Source organism: Aplidium turbinatum, chromosome 13, assembly GCF_918807975.1.
Source record: "Aplidium turbinatum chromosome 13, kaAplTurb1.1, whole genome shotgun sequence".
Taxonomy (NCBI): domain Eukaryota; kingdom Metazoa; phylum Chordata; class Ascidiacea; order Aplousobranchia; family Polyclinidae; genus Aplidium; species Aplidium turbinatum.
Genome location: NC_137484.1, coordinates 19,922,817 through 19,938,358, shown reverse-complemented (window position 1 = coordinate 19,938,358; position 15,542 = coordinate 19,922,817). Strand labels below are relative to the sequence as shown.

At 36.0% G+C, this 15,542-nt stretch overlaps 1 protein-coding gene across 1 annotated transcript; it reads left to right on the top strand.

Annotated features, from left to right (window-relative positions):
* The first annotated feature begins 10,397 nt into the window (after positions 1-10,397).
* LOC145781723 (uncharacterized) lies at positions 10,398-15,110 on the top strand. Its single transcript, XM_082593394.1, has 5 exons — positions 10,398-10,681; positions 11,531-11,684; positions 12,649-12,732; positions 13,800-13,894; positions 14,318-15,110. The coding sequence occupies exons 1-5, from the start codon at positions 10,398-10,400 to the stop codon at positions 15,108-15,110; spliced, it is 1,410 nt and encodes a 469-aa protein (XP_082449520.1).
* The last annotated feature ends 432 nt before the right edge of the window (positions 15,111-15,542 follow it).

Sequence of the window (15,542 nt, the reverse complement as noted above, 5' to 3'; positions counted from 1 at the left end):
GTTAGGGACTGTAATCATGCAAACAACTGTCGTAAGTGTGGGCCTAACAACGATAGGAAACACTATTTTCTTCTGCATGATTTTTATGTGACGTCACGTGATTCTCTGGATTTGATCGGCAAAGATGATGCTCGTGCCAGAGTTCCTGTGCGTAAAGTTAAGATTGGAAATGTTAAAGCAGCCTTTAACCGCGTTACTGCTGCTCGTGTTTTGAATCCAATGACTGGCAAATCGAAGTTGGTGTATTGTCAGCATGATCCTGGTTCGCAGTTGACTTTTTTTTTGAGTGATTTGGTGTGCAAACTTGGCCTTAAACCGTATGATAAAGCGTCGTTTAAAATGGATACTCTGGCTGGACAGAAACCTACTTGTGCTAACCTTGTTAAACTCAACATCCGGTCGTTAGAGACGGATGAACTGTTTTGTGATATAACTTCGGTGGTTAATCCAGCTTGGGCTGACGATGTTAAAACTTTACCGCATAAGCAGGATTTAAGTGGTTTCCGTCATTTTCATGACGTGAATATGTTTCATTTGAATGATTGTAGTACTGTAGATGTACTGATTGGCAACGACAACGCTTATTTGATGTGGGCTAAAGAAGAGCGTGTTGGTGAAAATTGTAGTGAACCACATGCTTTACTCAGTCCTCTCGGTTGGTTGGCTTGTGGTGGTAAGTCACCCTTAGATGAAAGCGTTGCTAACGTGTGCAGAGTGCAGACGTCTTCAGAGTCGGATGTCATCTCTGGCTTTCAGCGTAAAATTGAGTCTCGTGATATGGAAATAGCAGACCTGAATAAAGTCATTCAGGATTTGACCTTGAAAAATGAAACCTGTGAATTGTCTCGCAATGACATTTTGGCTAAAGAACTTGTTGAACCGAATATTGAGTTGAAAGATGGTCGATTTGAGATACCTGTAGGCCTACCGTTGAAGGAAGACATTGATTTAACTAACAATTTTGTGTTGGCGTCAGATAGAGCTGTTGCTTTAGGAAAGAAAGCTTTAAAACAACCTGAACTTCGTGATTTCTTTACTGACACCATGAAAGGTCTTAAATCTAATGGTCATATTGAGCGTGCTGGTGAAGCAGGAAATGTAAAGGGATTTGAGTGGTATTTACCATACTTTGTGACGTCACAATTAAAAAAGCGTATTGTTTACGATGGCAAATCTGAATTTCGAGGAACTTGTGTTAATGATGTAATGTTTTCGGGTCCTGACTTGTTAAACTCTCTGGCAGATCTCTTGGCTAGATTTCGGCTGAGTAGATTTGGTTTCGTGGCCGATATGACCAAGTACTTTTTTTGACATTTTGGACACTTCAATACGTAAGCCCAATTTTTTTTGAACTGCTTACGTACACAGGCAGTGCCGTTCGGATCGTGAACGAACGCCCTTTGGTACCTTTGAGTGACGACCCTAGGGATTTTACTGTCATCACCCCTGCCTCACTTTTGACCCCATACTTAGACCCATACTGTGCTGTTGGGAAACCACATGATCGTGACCAATTAAGAAGGGATTGTAGTTGAATGAGTTTCGCTTTTAACAGCATGATCGTTGCTTACTTCACAGTGTAGGATTTGACCTTGACACCTAAAGATTCGTCATAGCACATGACTAGGGAACTGTGTTCCGAAAGCTAGTGTAATTTGATATTGCCAAAAAGAACCCGCAGCATCAGGATATAACAGATCGTTTGAATCTACACTGTGAAGTAAGAAGGGATTATCGGTTCAATTTGTCACTTTCTCAGCAGTTTTGGAGCAAATGGATAGATTTTTACTTGCCAGGGCTTCAGGGCTGGAAAAAATGGTTAAACATGGCTGAGAATTTGGAGCCTGGTCAACTTGTGGTGGGTTCTCTCCAAGACATTGGTAAACGTGGGAAGTATCAACTTGGGAGGGTGCATGAGGTAGTTCCACAAATTAGGAAAGGGAAGCCTGTGGTTCGTAGAGCTAAAGTTGCCGTCTGCAACTATGATGAGAGTACGGGGAAAGTGAAAGTAGACTACGTGTTGAGGGATATTTCGTGCCTCGCCCCCGTAAAAAACACTTAAGTGTTAGGGTTTGAGCCTGGTTTTGTCTGCGGTGGCCGACCATTGTCTAAGCCCAGAACAGTCGGTTATTATCGCAACCATTGTATATAGCGTCATTTTAGCGTGTACCTATGGTACCAATTTCATGTATCGTCGTGTTTTATTCTTATTGTTGTTCATTCTTTGCATGCCCTTTGTATTTGCGTATTAACTTAAACGTGAGGGATTCAAACAAGTTGTGTATTGTGTGTTTTTATTCATTGGCTCACAATTGTCGTCAATTCTTTTTTAGTTATGCCATGTTAGACTGTCATAACTAGGGGTCACTATGTTCCAGACAATTGTTTACCAAATCAAACATATAAAAACCGTTCAGGTCTACTGAATCTTAGCGTATTACGTCATGGAATTTTTCCTAAAAAATGAGCCAAGATTGCACCATCGTTCGTAAGACTTGTATCACACTTGTTGAGAATTACTTCACAATGTTTCACTATGACGTCACAGTAACTGCGCACGTGAGTTTGAGATATTGCAATGTATTCTGGTCATTCGTAAAATGGTTGCTTGAAAGTTGGTAGCATATTTAACTGTTTGCTTAGTGCTTATCAGCTGGACGAAAATTCCGTCTTTATCTAAGTAGTTTGGATTGTAGTGACAAGTTTTTAGTGGTGTATCGCGTTGCACCCCATTTTCGATAGCCGCGGGCTAATTTTACAGAAATACACTTTTTGAATAGACGTTTCAGAAGAGTGTTTCTTTTTCGTTCATTACATACAGACGAACGGATCCGAGAATCTTATGTTACAATTTTCCCACGAAGAGATTATGGTTTACCGCTGTGACCAATGATCTAACTTACTATGTTTGCGGAAATTGTTTGAAAAGGCCCGGTAGTTCAATTGGCTTTAACGTAACCAAAGTTGGCCTATAACGTAACGAAAGAATTTCAAGATCAAGTGACGCAGGCTCGATTCTCGGGGTGTGCGCTTTGAGCAACGCATTTCAATGATTGTTCTCCATTCAGCGTCACCTAGTGAATAAAATAATTCACTGACAGGAAACTTCTCTCTGTCAAAAACTCGGTGAACGGGCCTGCGTCAGTGGTTTAAAGACTCTACCTACAACAAATGAAGATTGGCACAATTAATGAAGCAAGTAGAAACGCGTTATATTTCCAATGTTTAACATTGTTCGGATTTGACTGGTCAAAAATTTGAAGTTTTTAAAGTCAATAGATGACGCACGTCAGCCGAAGTTATATTTTAAGTTCAGTCTTCATATAGACTTTGTAATGTCTTGATCTCTCAAGATATATTGATTCTTATACTGAATTATAGCTTCATCAAACTAGCATCTTGCGCATACATCAGTAACTCGTGAGAATGTATATTTCGTCATAATGATGGTAACCGCACATATATACAGATAGTAGGTGGCGCTATAGGCCTAATCGTTCAATCTGTTAACAGACTTGATAAGCAACACCATCTTAGTATTAATCTCGTCAGCTAATTTATAGTAGCCTAATTTCTTTTTCTAAGTTTAGGCTATTTGAAGCACAATAGACCATATCCTTTGATATACCGGTAGCTTAAATTTGTTGGCGATGAAATTTGGCTGCAAATTAACTCTTAAGGCCAACAAGTTTAACAACTGACTATCTTGGAGGCTCTCGTATGAAGTAAATGTAGGCTACGCTTTGAGAATCAATCTCAATGAAAAGGTTACATAAAAAGACGTTGACTTTAACTTTTTATAGCCTACAAACAACCGAAGTTATGAACTCGAACTCGAGCTTCATCAATTCAATCTTTCTTGTCAGACTCGTGTAAAAGTTTCTAAGATTGATCCAAAAGACTTGACATAGCCTACCTACTGAATAGCCTACGAAGTACGAAGCTAAAATTTATGGAGAATCACCAACTAATAGCCTAACAATAAACTACAACAGTCATTTTATTTTACCCTCATTGTGATAACACGGTGCTAGTAATTTTGTGGTGATATTTTCGAACAACACATTCCATTGATTGTTATAATCAAATGACAGTTGCACTGCACCACAACAGAGAAGTGGAAACTGTCGAGAAATTTCACATTTTGGATGATTTTTTATTTAACATTTTTAATGTTCTAACTTATTATGTTTGTGAAACTTTTTCCAGAAAGCCCCGGTAGCTCAATTGGTTTTTGATGTCTGACGCCACAAAGTAACTTCAAGATCAAGTGGCGCAAGTTCGACTCTCGGGGTGTGCGCTTGAGCAACGTATTCAAGGAATTCTTTCCATTTAATGGATGGCGTAACCCATACAAAACAACACTTCAACAATAAAGAGGAAACTTTACTTTGTCAAATTCGATGTGCCGGCCTGCGTCAGTACTTTAAAGCCTGTACAAGTGAGTGAAACTGCGATGATTAAGCTCTCAAAAAAGCTTTCTCAGTCCGAGGACAAAGATTCAATTAATCAATCAAAGCTTGTTCGCATTCGACTGAGCTTGATTCAAGTGAGTCGCAGTAAAAAGGGATGATTAAGGTAAAAAGGGATGATTAAGGGTGTAAGACTAAGGCTTAGGCCCAGGAATATTTAAAGATCCAAGGCATGAAAATAAAGAAAACACCGATAATAGATTTTTGATTGAGGCCTAATTGGTTTTCTTTAGAGATGTCTTTTTCAATGAGCCTTAGGCCTCTCGCTCGAACCAACCCAAATTATCCTCTCAATGCTTTGGAACCAGTTTCAGTGGCCGTACCACTGGAGGAAGTATGAAACCGTGGAGTCTGGTGTCAGTGATACATTATGCTACATAGGCTATCAGCCTACCAAGTAGGCCTATGTTCCGTCCACTGGTTTGTGTGCGTGTTTTCTTCACTGAGTGATTGTAGGCTATCAAATCAAACACAGCTGGCACTAAGTGACACTATGACTCCGTCGCTTGGCACAGTGCATGAAGTACTGTAGTTTATAAGCCTCACTGTAATGGAACTACATACAGCACATTGTTTTATGTTGTTCCCCACAGTGACGAAGCTAGAAAGAAAATTTTGGGAGGCAAAGCAACTATTAGGGGGAAAATGTCATCCAACATGAATTGTAAAGGTTTTTAAACGTTGTATTGGTATTGGAACATGATTTTCTTGTGAGGTAACATAAAATAGTTTTTGGGAGGGGCGATTTCCCCCCAGGCCCCGTGGCAACGTCCATGGTTCTCTAAATCAATTAATTATCGAAAACTATTAGTTCGTTTTGTTGTTTTAGGAAACAGAGTTACCCAATGTTATCCGAATAATTTGTTTAGCCTACCAACTTAATTACTGGCACTTAGACATAAAACAACTATTTTATGATAAACACAATTGTGCAAATCATCAAGCATGCTAAAGAAATACGATTTCTAATAGATAGGTTATCAAAACATTTAATACTTCCGTTTGTGAGTGTTGTTATCAACAATCGGTTTAGCCTACTTCAATTTCTTTTGTTCTGTGATTAGAATCTGAACTCTAATAATAGTTTAAAAAATTGTTGATCGCCGAGTTTAAACGCAAAGGTCGGCGATATTAAACCCATTTATACAGTTAAAGCCAAAATCTTCTAGCTAAAGAACTGATAAATAGGACTTTTGAAATGGTTACAATCTTCAGATTAAATTTGCACAAATCCAGATTTTCAAACAATAAGATATACACGTTTATTTTTAACACTCGCAGAAGAAAAAAAAATACAAATTTTATATCAAAGGTTTTCGACAGCACCTAGTGTCCTCGTCAGAAATAACAATATAATACAGCAATTCCATCTACATTTGATGAACAAAATACTACAGTAGGATATAGTTAAAAATTAAATCTATTAAAAAACAAAAAATAGAACAGTGATTAATACTTTTTACTAGCTCAACACTGTTTTTTATATCAAAATTTTATCAAAGAAAAGCTCAACACTCAACAGTCAACACCATACACAAGAACTAAAAGAAGGTACAGTAGCTGCATTGCCTGCATTAATCGGCGTTTAACAGATCACAAGGAGTGGTTTATACATTATGTACTTATACAGCACAGACACATAAAACAGCAAATTTACTGTTGAAAAATAAGATAACACCGTTGCGTTTTTAGATGTTGAAGTAGAAATCAAACATGAATCGTTTGACATGCAGAATTGCAGATCTGGGGAAAGCCCACAAGCACTGTTCTTTGCCCAAATAAGTGAAGTTCTGGATTAATTTTATGTCTTCTATTTTGTGCCCGTTTGGTTTGTTCGACCGACTCGCTTTTCCAGAATGAAATCCATACTTTAAAAAGTATGCTATACATTATTTAAATGGATACCCTTCACAATTTTTCAGTAAAATGTTGAAAAGTTTATTCAGATAACCCAAGGACGTCACTGGACATGACAGTATTCTGTTTGTCGGTTTTAACGTGAGCCATAACTATGGGTAACCATCCTTCCATTGAAGACTTTCCGGAAGAGCACCAAACGAAATCATTAAAGAGATTAAAATACTTTGAAGTTCGACAAGTAATATTTTAAATTAATACCATAGGACTTTTATTTATTTTTAATGCTTTCTCAATTGAATGATAAACGTGTCTCAGATTTTTGAAGCTCTCAGTTAAGTGAAGTGCTTTCATAAGCTTCTATTAATTACTAGGCGCATGGTAGACCGCGCTGCTTTGATGGCAGTACAACTATAATTGTTTTGTTGATTGTGCTGCTTTTGAAACTACCGTTTGTAACTACTGAGTTAGAGTTGTGTCCCTCATTACTGTCTTAAGTAATGTCAGTTTAGTTGGGCAGAAAATCATTATTTTGCCATTGTGGTGGCAATTCTTATAGACTCAGACAATATCCATTTAGTTTACGTAAATATAAGTAAAAAGTTCCTTAAAACCATTTATCCAAGATTAGTAAAGTCCGATGTTGTTTGTTTTAGGCGCGTGTCTTCCTAATGGCGAGATGATGGTCAGAAATCTTTATAATTATTTCCTTGCATGCACTTAACAATAACAAAGCCATTGTTTGCCTGGTAAAGTAATCCAAGTTTCATCACGTGACTGAAACGTGGTTGTTTCATCTCGCGCCTTCTATTGTCCAATCACTCGCTTTTGTGTCTGTCAACTAATGACAATTAGTTTAGAAAAGGAAGTTTTAATGGAAGAAAGAGGCTTCATTCCTCATTGCATTGCCTTTGTCTCTGTCTTGCTAGTTTTTGGCATCTGTATCTCGGCAGGTTAATGAGGTCCACCATAATTATCAGTTTTAATCTAGAAAGTAGAAGAGTGGGAACAATATTTAATTGCTTGTATATGATTTATTTATTATTCGAAATATTGGTATGGGAGAGGAACCAGAAAACTTATGTGATTAAACATGTTATTACATTGAAATTTATCGCAAATCCCATGTATAATTAATAATGAGAGTGGAGAGTGATGTCTCAAAAATTCACAAAGGCGTAACAACAAACGGTTCAACGGCTGATCGGCCTAGTGGTTGAGCTTTCAACCAGTCATAGATTCTGCTAAAACGTTGAACAAGAAAGGCTCCACATCAGTGGTGGGATTCGGCCGGTTCGTGCGAACCGTTTCTTGAAAATAAAGCAGTTTACACAACCGGTTTATGGTCACTTTTTTCAACTGGACTTAATTTAATCACTGTACGCCGGGTTGCTAGATGGCTGATTTTAGTCAAACCAAACCGGTTGTTAACCGGTTTGAATCCCACCTCTGCTCCACATGATCAGGAAATTGCAATATACAGTACATTTTCACTGTTTAGTAACAAATTTGTATCTTTGTGTTTGGTCGGAGTCTCTTCTTCTTGAAGAAATGGCTTCTGATCTTGTACGTGACTTCAGTGTTCACCGCCTATTGGCAGAAAGTGTTCCAGCCTCTGAAAAAGCCAACCATCTAAGAAACTTTCCATCACATCTGAAGCCCATTTCCAAACGATCTATACCAAGTTCTACAAAAAATGACAGTAAGTTGTTTTGTGCATTAATTTTTTAAGTCAATATATAGTAAACTTACTTTTACAATATTACATTTACATTTACACTTACAATACAATACCTAGTAAACTTTATTAGAAAATATTTAAACGTAAGATATCTGAAGGGTAGGTTTATTACCTTTATCATGATGCCTATGGGTAGCCTTACCTTTCTTATTGCAAACTGATGATTCTCGGCTGTTGCCCCCTTAAAAGGATTTTGTTCTACTTTCATAGCAAAATGTTAAAAGTGAAATGACTATGCTATTGTTAAGACTAATACGCTTAAAGCATAATAGCATGTTGGCTACAGACTTGTGGTAACTATTCATACTTTAATTTTGAGATAATAAAAAAAAAATTTTAAATTAATTTAAAACGCGCTTGAAAACATTCTATTTCACTGAACTTTATGACTAAAGTATACCGTATCGTATTATTTTATCGCCATTGTCATGTAGGCCTACAGCGCCCAGAAGCATAGTTTGAAGTGTGGAAGCGCCGCTATTTAATTGCTATTATTATTTCGAAGCAAAATTATTTAAACTATTTAGGTGGGAGTACAATTAATTGTTTCACCAAATCCATATCAATTTACACATTAGCAAAAGTCAATGACTATCAGAGGATAGGACAAGGCAAACTAACAAGTTTTTCAGGTGGTAGTCTCTTTAGTAGTGGTTGTCGTATGCATGTCTTCAAACTATTAATTTTCTAGGATAATCACAGTTGAATTTTAACATCATATCAAATTTTTAAGTTACTTTACGAAATAGCAAATGCTATCAATTTTTTTATATTCTTAGCCTACTTTTAAAGCAACACACAAAAACAATAAATTTAAACTAGTTGGGCTCCAAAACCTAACTAACGTAAAGGAAAAGTTGTTGCAGTTTAAAAGTATGCTGTTTCAGAATGATATTTCTCAACTTTCTAACATTTAAAAATCACAGTTTCGATATTATGAACAAGGTTAAAGCTATAAAAGAGATCCGAACCAAAAAGGAAACACCAGTACGGTACCGAAGTCTGCATAAAGCAGAATTTAATTATTATTGTTGGTTTATAACTTTGTATAACTTTAGCTAGATGTTCACGAAGCCTTTGGGCAAGGCAATGTATTTGTATCTTATACCATGTCGTTATCCAAGATACCTTGCAATCAATGTAGATATTTTCATTAAGAGGCAGCATTTAGCATTTTAATTTAGTTCCGTTTTTACACTTTTTATTGGCTTACATAGTAATTATAACCTAGTTTTATCACACACTAACATGAAAAACTCCGATTATAAATATGAATTTAGAAGGCAATACGTATAGAATGAAAATAGTTTTGAAAACATTTTATATTGTTTGAAATATTTATTAATATTACTTGATTTCACCTGGTAAATTTGGTCCTTTTTCATATTCTACAAACACGTATAAGTGACGGGCTTTACTGCCCGCTAGGTTATCTACGAATTTTGAAAGTTATCCAGAAACTTTAGAGTATACTCCAAAATAGGATTTACAGTATACTCTTAAAGTCCAAGTTTCAATAAATTGGATTTTAAAATAATAGTTCTTGAAAAATTTACAAATTAAACAACTTAAAGTTTTGCTTGTTGAAGCAGGTAGGATTTTATTATGAAACTTTCTTTACATAATAGCCTATAGACGTTCATAATACAAGCCGCTGTGATTTATTACAGTACAAAAATGCTTAATTTTATGGTACTCTTCCTCCCTATTCCAAGAAGCAACTTCCTGCTCCTGATGATAAATAAATGATTTTTCTAGAGTCCATAGATCAAACAAAATAAGCTATAGATGTGAAAATATTTATTGATATTTATGGGTCTTTATGGGTTAGATATAATTAAAAGTCGGTGGTGCCTGTACTGTAACAAGCATAAACGCCGACCAAGAATTTTCTGTCTACAAATAAGTTCAGCCACTATATCATTGTATATGTTACTTCATCAGTAATTGCTGTTTCGATGAAAATAACGCCTTGTTTTTGTCACTTTGGTCTGTAATTAAAAGCTTCGCTATGAAAGTAAATGGATCAGAGCGAGTTTGTGCATGGCATGAGAAAATTAGATCATTTCATAATTCCAATAATTCTCTTTTCATCAAAGAATGTTTGATGTTGATCGTGACCGCAGTTTCACCAATCTCATCATTGTATAGTGACACTTACAAAGCGATTGTTTAATCTGACAAGCAATTGTAATCAACTGACAGGCAAACTTCCTTCAGACTGCTGCGCAGTACAAAACCTCACGAGAAAGGACGAGCCTCAAGATAAGCGAGAAAACGATTTGATTTCTCTTCATTTTTGTAAATCGTTTTCACCATCATCAATAATGTCGCCCGAATCAGAAGTCAAATCATCCCCGGAAATCAATGCGGCAAACCCCGCCAAGAACGAAATTTTGCCTTCGACGTACCAAAGCAATGAAAGAAAAAATGGCGGATCGAATGAAAAGTCATTTCTCCCTGCGAACATGCCAAGAGAGACGCCAGGTTCGAACAATAATACAAATGAAGGAAATAACATCGAATCAGGAAGCATAGATTTTCAGATAGAAAACTCGTCAACGCAAGCAAAGGACAAAAACTCTGGCAAAGATGAAAAACTCAACAATAGGTAGGTTTGATATTGTTGTAGCCTTTTGGTAATTAAACAAAGTTACCTTTTTATCTCTTTTATAATTTTATTTTGTTATTGGTGTGTCTTCATTTAGCCTACAAGAATCTTGGTATATTTTTATCAACATAAATTTCTTGGTTATTCATTTCTTCTGGTGTTATTTTAGTTTGAGCCACAATGGGCTAACAAAATTGTGGATTAAACATTAACATTGCATTTTTGTCTTTGTCATGTTCACTTTCACTCAGTAGGGTTGACGGGGGGGTCCAAGGAGTGCTTTGGGACTCGGGCTATGCATGATTTTAGGGCCCGTAACCTTTCCAAGGTGTTCAGGAGTTTGAGAACAATATATTCTTTGAAAATAAAGTGTTTTGCTTAAAAGTGTCTTGATTTAGATCCTGAGAATCTTATTAGTACCGAACCCAAATTATTCTCTCAACGACCCCACTCTCACCTAACACTTATTTATATTACTTTGATGTGACAGGAAGGCTCTAGAGGGGTAATAGAGTTAGAAGTTTTCTGTGTAGGCTACAATTTTTGAAATCCCACGATGCTGAGTCGCTACAAAAAGAATGTTTCTGATTCCGCTTAAACGTAAATCTACTTTGAAGTCAGTTCTATAATTTAAATATTATTTTAAAATTAACCAATGTAGAGAAAAAAACGTTTATCACCTACATGACCGAAAAGTGAAAGCGTTCGCCCAGTAGTCAAAGGTTGTCAGTTCGACTCCCGTTAAAGGATACAAAGCACGTTCCAGAGATGAATACGTTGTGCTTTGATTAAGAAGTTCTTTTTTGCAAAATGTTCATACTTATCTATATGCATGTTTTACCTTTTTAGTCCTCTTGCCAACAAGTTTGGAAAAAAGCCACCGTACTCTTACAATGCGCTGATAATGATGGCCATCCAACATAGCCCTCACAAACGTCTCACTCTCAGCCAAATCTATCAATACATCACTAATAACTTCCCTTATTACAAGGAAAATAAACAGGTAGTTTAAGATAAACTTTGAACTTTTGTAGTGTTTGATCGTACATTCAAGTCGTGTTCCTCTTAATAAAGTAAAAATTTATGCAATATGTTATCAGAACAAAGGTGTGGAGAAATTGTGAAGATGGAAACTTTGATTCATTAAGATTTTTAGCGTGTTTAAGAGTTCTTTTTAAGTTTTTAATGTACAATAGTATGCCTTGGACTATAGGCTACCGGTAGTTAAAACTCTATGTATATTGGTTTAACACAGAATTTTTGTAATGAGTTGTTTACATTATAAGGCAGCATGTCCAAGCCAAAACAAGCGCAGTTCAGTTAAGGTAAACTTTTAAATGTTTTGGTTCAGCAAAAAATTCCAAACTTCGACATATTTTACTATTTAGTTGGTTGAAGTATGTTCAAATAAAATCAATTTTCTAGTAAATATTTTTCGGAATTTAATTATTTGATTATTACTCTGGCAACAAAGTTATTAATTTATGGTTCAAGTGGCGCAAAGTAATATTTCCGTTCAACTGAAACTGACCTGGTTAAAACGGAATTTGTATTTGTTCTATGTTATAATTCTAGTCAGGAGACTTGTAAATAACCAATAATAGTCAGAGCCAATACTTTGTACAAATTATCACATCACGAATTTTCTTAAAAGGTACTCGCCTAACTTGACTGTCGCCGCCATGAGTTAAATTGTAAAAATAAAGAAGTTTTTTTCTTTTATTTCCAGATTATAGCTGGTAGTTTGACTGTCAAAATTTGATGAAATGTTTACGAGCCTCAAGTAATAATACTTAACATTGAAACAAGTTGAAAGATAGTTTTGAATAGCCTGATGTAAACAGTCATTGCACCTCTGGTGATGTTTTATTGGGATTAAACTTAATTATTTCATCCCGAAAGGTTTAGTGCAGCCAACATGTAATTTAGACCAACTGTAATGTATGATTTTCTCTGTTGTATTACAGGCATGGCAAAATTCGATCCGCCATAACCTATCACTCAACAAATGCTTTGTCAAAGTACCAAGACATTACGACGACCCAGGCAAAGTAAATACTGTAGCTTTTTATTTTAGGAAATTTGCTATGCTGCTATAAAAAGAACGTATTAATTCGTTCAATTTAGCGAAGTACGTAATTTGACTTACTTCTTATTTGTTGTCGAGAATTTCTGGTTAGAATTGTGTTCTGAGACTGCCGTGAGAATATGTTTTCCCTGGTCAACGATACGTGATATATTCTTCCAACAAAAATTTTAGATCATTTTAAAAAATCAATTACTAGCTAAACTAAAAAAACTAAGGTGTTAGCTTTAAGTTAAGTTGTACCTGTAATTGCAGTGACCATTCACATTGTTCCAACAGTCAATAATCTGCTACCATGGTGACATGATTTAATAAATTCATCCTCCTTAAGTTGCAAATTCAAGCGGCAATGTTGAATAAAAATTACGTGAAAATGACCAAAATTAAACAATTCAAAAACATCCAAACCAGTTTTTTTTTACATTGTAAACGTTGAATCAATGTAAAAAACGATTGATTTGCTGTCTGGATTGTAGTGTTCAAATTACGTCAACGCTTCCGAACCTAACCTTGAAATTCTTTTCATATGTTGAAAAAGATCCTCACATTTATAGCAGCTACAAAGTAAAAACATGAGGCTGATAGAAGCTATTACCAAAAAAACGACAAATCGACAAAAATTGATTGGTGGTAGAAAGGAATCTTAGTTGTGGGAGAGAATATAGCTGAAACAAGCCCACCAATTGCATTTTGGATGCAAATTTTCGTATTTTTGAGGCAAAAACATATTTCTTAGCTCACCAGAGATGGTTTACACCCCATCAGTTACCGAAGTGGGAAAGATAATAATCCAAGTTTCACTGTTCTGTGTTTTTTTTAAAGAAGATTTGGCAATAATTTACATACCCCCAAAATCTTAATCAGGGTGCCCAACTTCAATTTCTGTTTCAAGAGACCCAAAATACGGTGGACGTTATTTATTTACTCAGCGTTCACAAAATATAAACGAGAATACCATAAAAAAAAAAAACTAGAACAAAATCTTTATCCCTAGACTTCAAAAACCCAAATTTATCGTTTTCAACTTTTCAGGGAAACTATTGGATGTTGGACCCATCCAGTGACGACGTATATATCGGTAGAAATACTGGAAAACTTAGAAGAAAAAGCATCGGAAACCAATCAAGGTTAGTAGCCTATTTGATTTGATTTGTTTTGTATTGAAAATTATTTAAAGACTTCTTGACTTCAAGACGCCAGAAATCTGTTGCTGCATACAAACATGCTTTCTTGTGGGCTTTGGACATGAAGATTACAAATCCGATTATAATTACAAATCTCAATTAAAGATTTACGTATGGCCTTATGCCCAAAGTTTTGACTTATTGATAGCATGCTTTAGATCAATAGACATACAAATTCTGGATATATTTCACTCATTTAAAAACAAACAAAATGCAAAGAATTTGAGTAAGCAAACTATAAGTATTTGTCATATATAAAAATCTTCGAATGCAACCGTTTTTCTTCAGATTTTTTCTTGTTTCAAAAATATATATAACAAGTATTGAAATATGAGACGAACCATTGTTTACTATATTCTTTGGCAGAGGAAAGTTGGCGCTGCGACGACGAGCCTTTGCTCAGGTGTTTGGAGGTCGCGAGTCACTGCTCAATTCAAACACCACATCTTTGTTTCGTGATCCTATTGGGCTGTCATATCCACACGAGCAGCCACTACCATCTTTGTATCAATCACGTCCATATCCTTTTGTGGGTAAACCAAAAGCAAAAGAAGGTTTAGTTGAACCAAACTCAGACGCTTTTTCACAAGCTGCACATTCCAAAAGTTCGTTAGACCATTATTACACCCAACTTGCAGCTACATCGGCCGCTTTTATGAGTCAGTTACGCTGCTCTTGGCACATACCACCACCTTTCAATTCTTATCCCACTCAAAAGAGTATGGCTTCGTACAACAAGGAAGCCTTAAATTTAGCCAGACGTAGTGACTACCGATTTTCTGGAATTCCTCGAGCACATCCCCCTGTTAAAGCTGACCCTGAACAAACCTCTCCAATAATTTCTTTATTTCAGTCAAAATCTGAAACTTCGTTTGTAGAGCCAACATCAACAAGTCCAACAAAAGTTTTAAATCAGCTTAGCGATGATAGTTCTCGCTGTTCATCTTGCTCCAATGAGCAAAAGTCCGCTGCTGAAGAAGAAATTAGTCATTTAAAATCACCTTTAACAGCATGGAACGCCCGTTCGTCTGCTTTATCGCATCCGTTTTACATATCTCCGCACAATCCGTTTTTGACATCCGCTCAGTCGGCTTATCCTTCGCTATTGCTCCCCTTGCCTCTGTTTAATACAAACTTGGCATCTTCCTTCAATATGTAATAGGCCTACTTTAGCAAAGAATTTATGTATGACATTGTGGAGTTACTTTTGTACTTTTGGTCGCGGTATTTTGTCGTTTGTTTGTGTCGTAAAGTCAATAATAAAATATTTGTCAAAAAGCTATGTTCTATTGTCAGTTATGGCCATCTCTTTATGCTTGGAATTGCCAGATACTTTTAGATTGCAAAAAATGCAAATAATCCTTATTAGTACTCTCTTTGAATAAAACTCTTTTTTATTCAAATTATTGAATCTTCAGAAATTTAAAAGTTTTCAGCTGCTGCAATAATTGCAAGCTCACAAATTCATTCTGATAGATTTAGGCACAGGTTCTTAACCTTGGTTTGGTTTTGGATCTTTATCCTCGGACTGACAAATCCTTGATAGGTTATTCCTGGTAGTTTCGCATACTTGTAGAGGCCCTTGAAGCAG

Excerpts from the sequence above, each read along its gene's own strand:
- LOC145781723 (XM_082593394.1), top strand. The coding sequence starts at position 10,398 with ATGTCGCCCGAATCAGAAGTCAAATCATCCCCGGAAATCAATGCGGCA. Across the intron at positions 12,733-13,799 it reads ATTACGACGACCCAGGCAAA|GGAAACTATTGGATGTTGGA; the intron begins GTAAATACTGTA and ends TCAACTTTTCAG. Across the intron at positions 13,895-14,317 it reads AGCATCGGAAACCAATCAAG|AGGAAAGTTGGCGCTGCGAC; the intron begins GTTAGTAGCCTA and ends ATTCTTTGGCAG.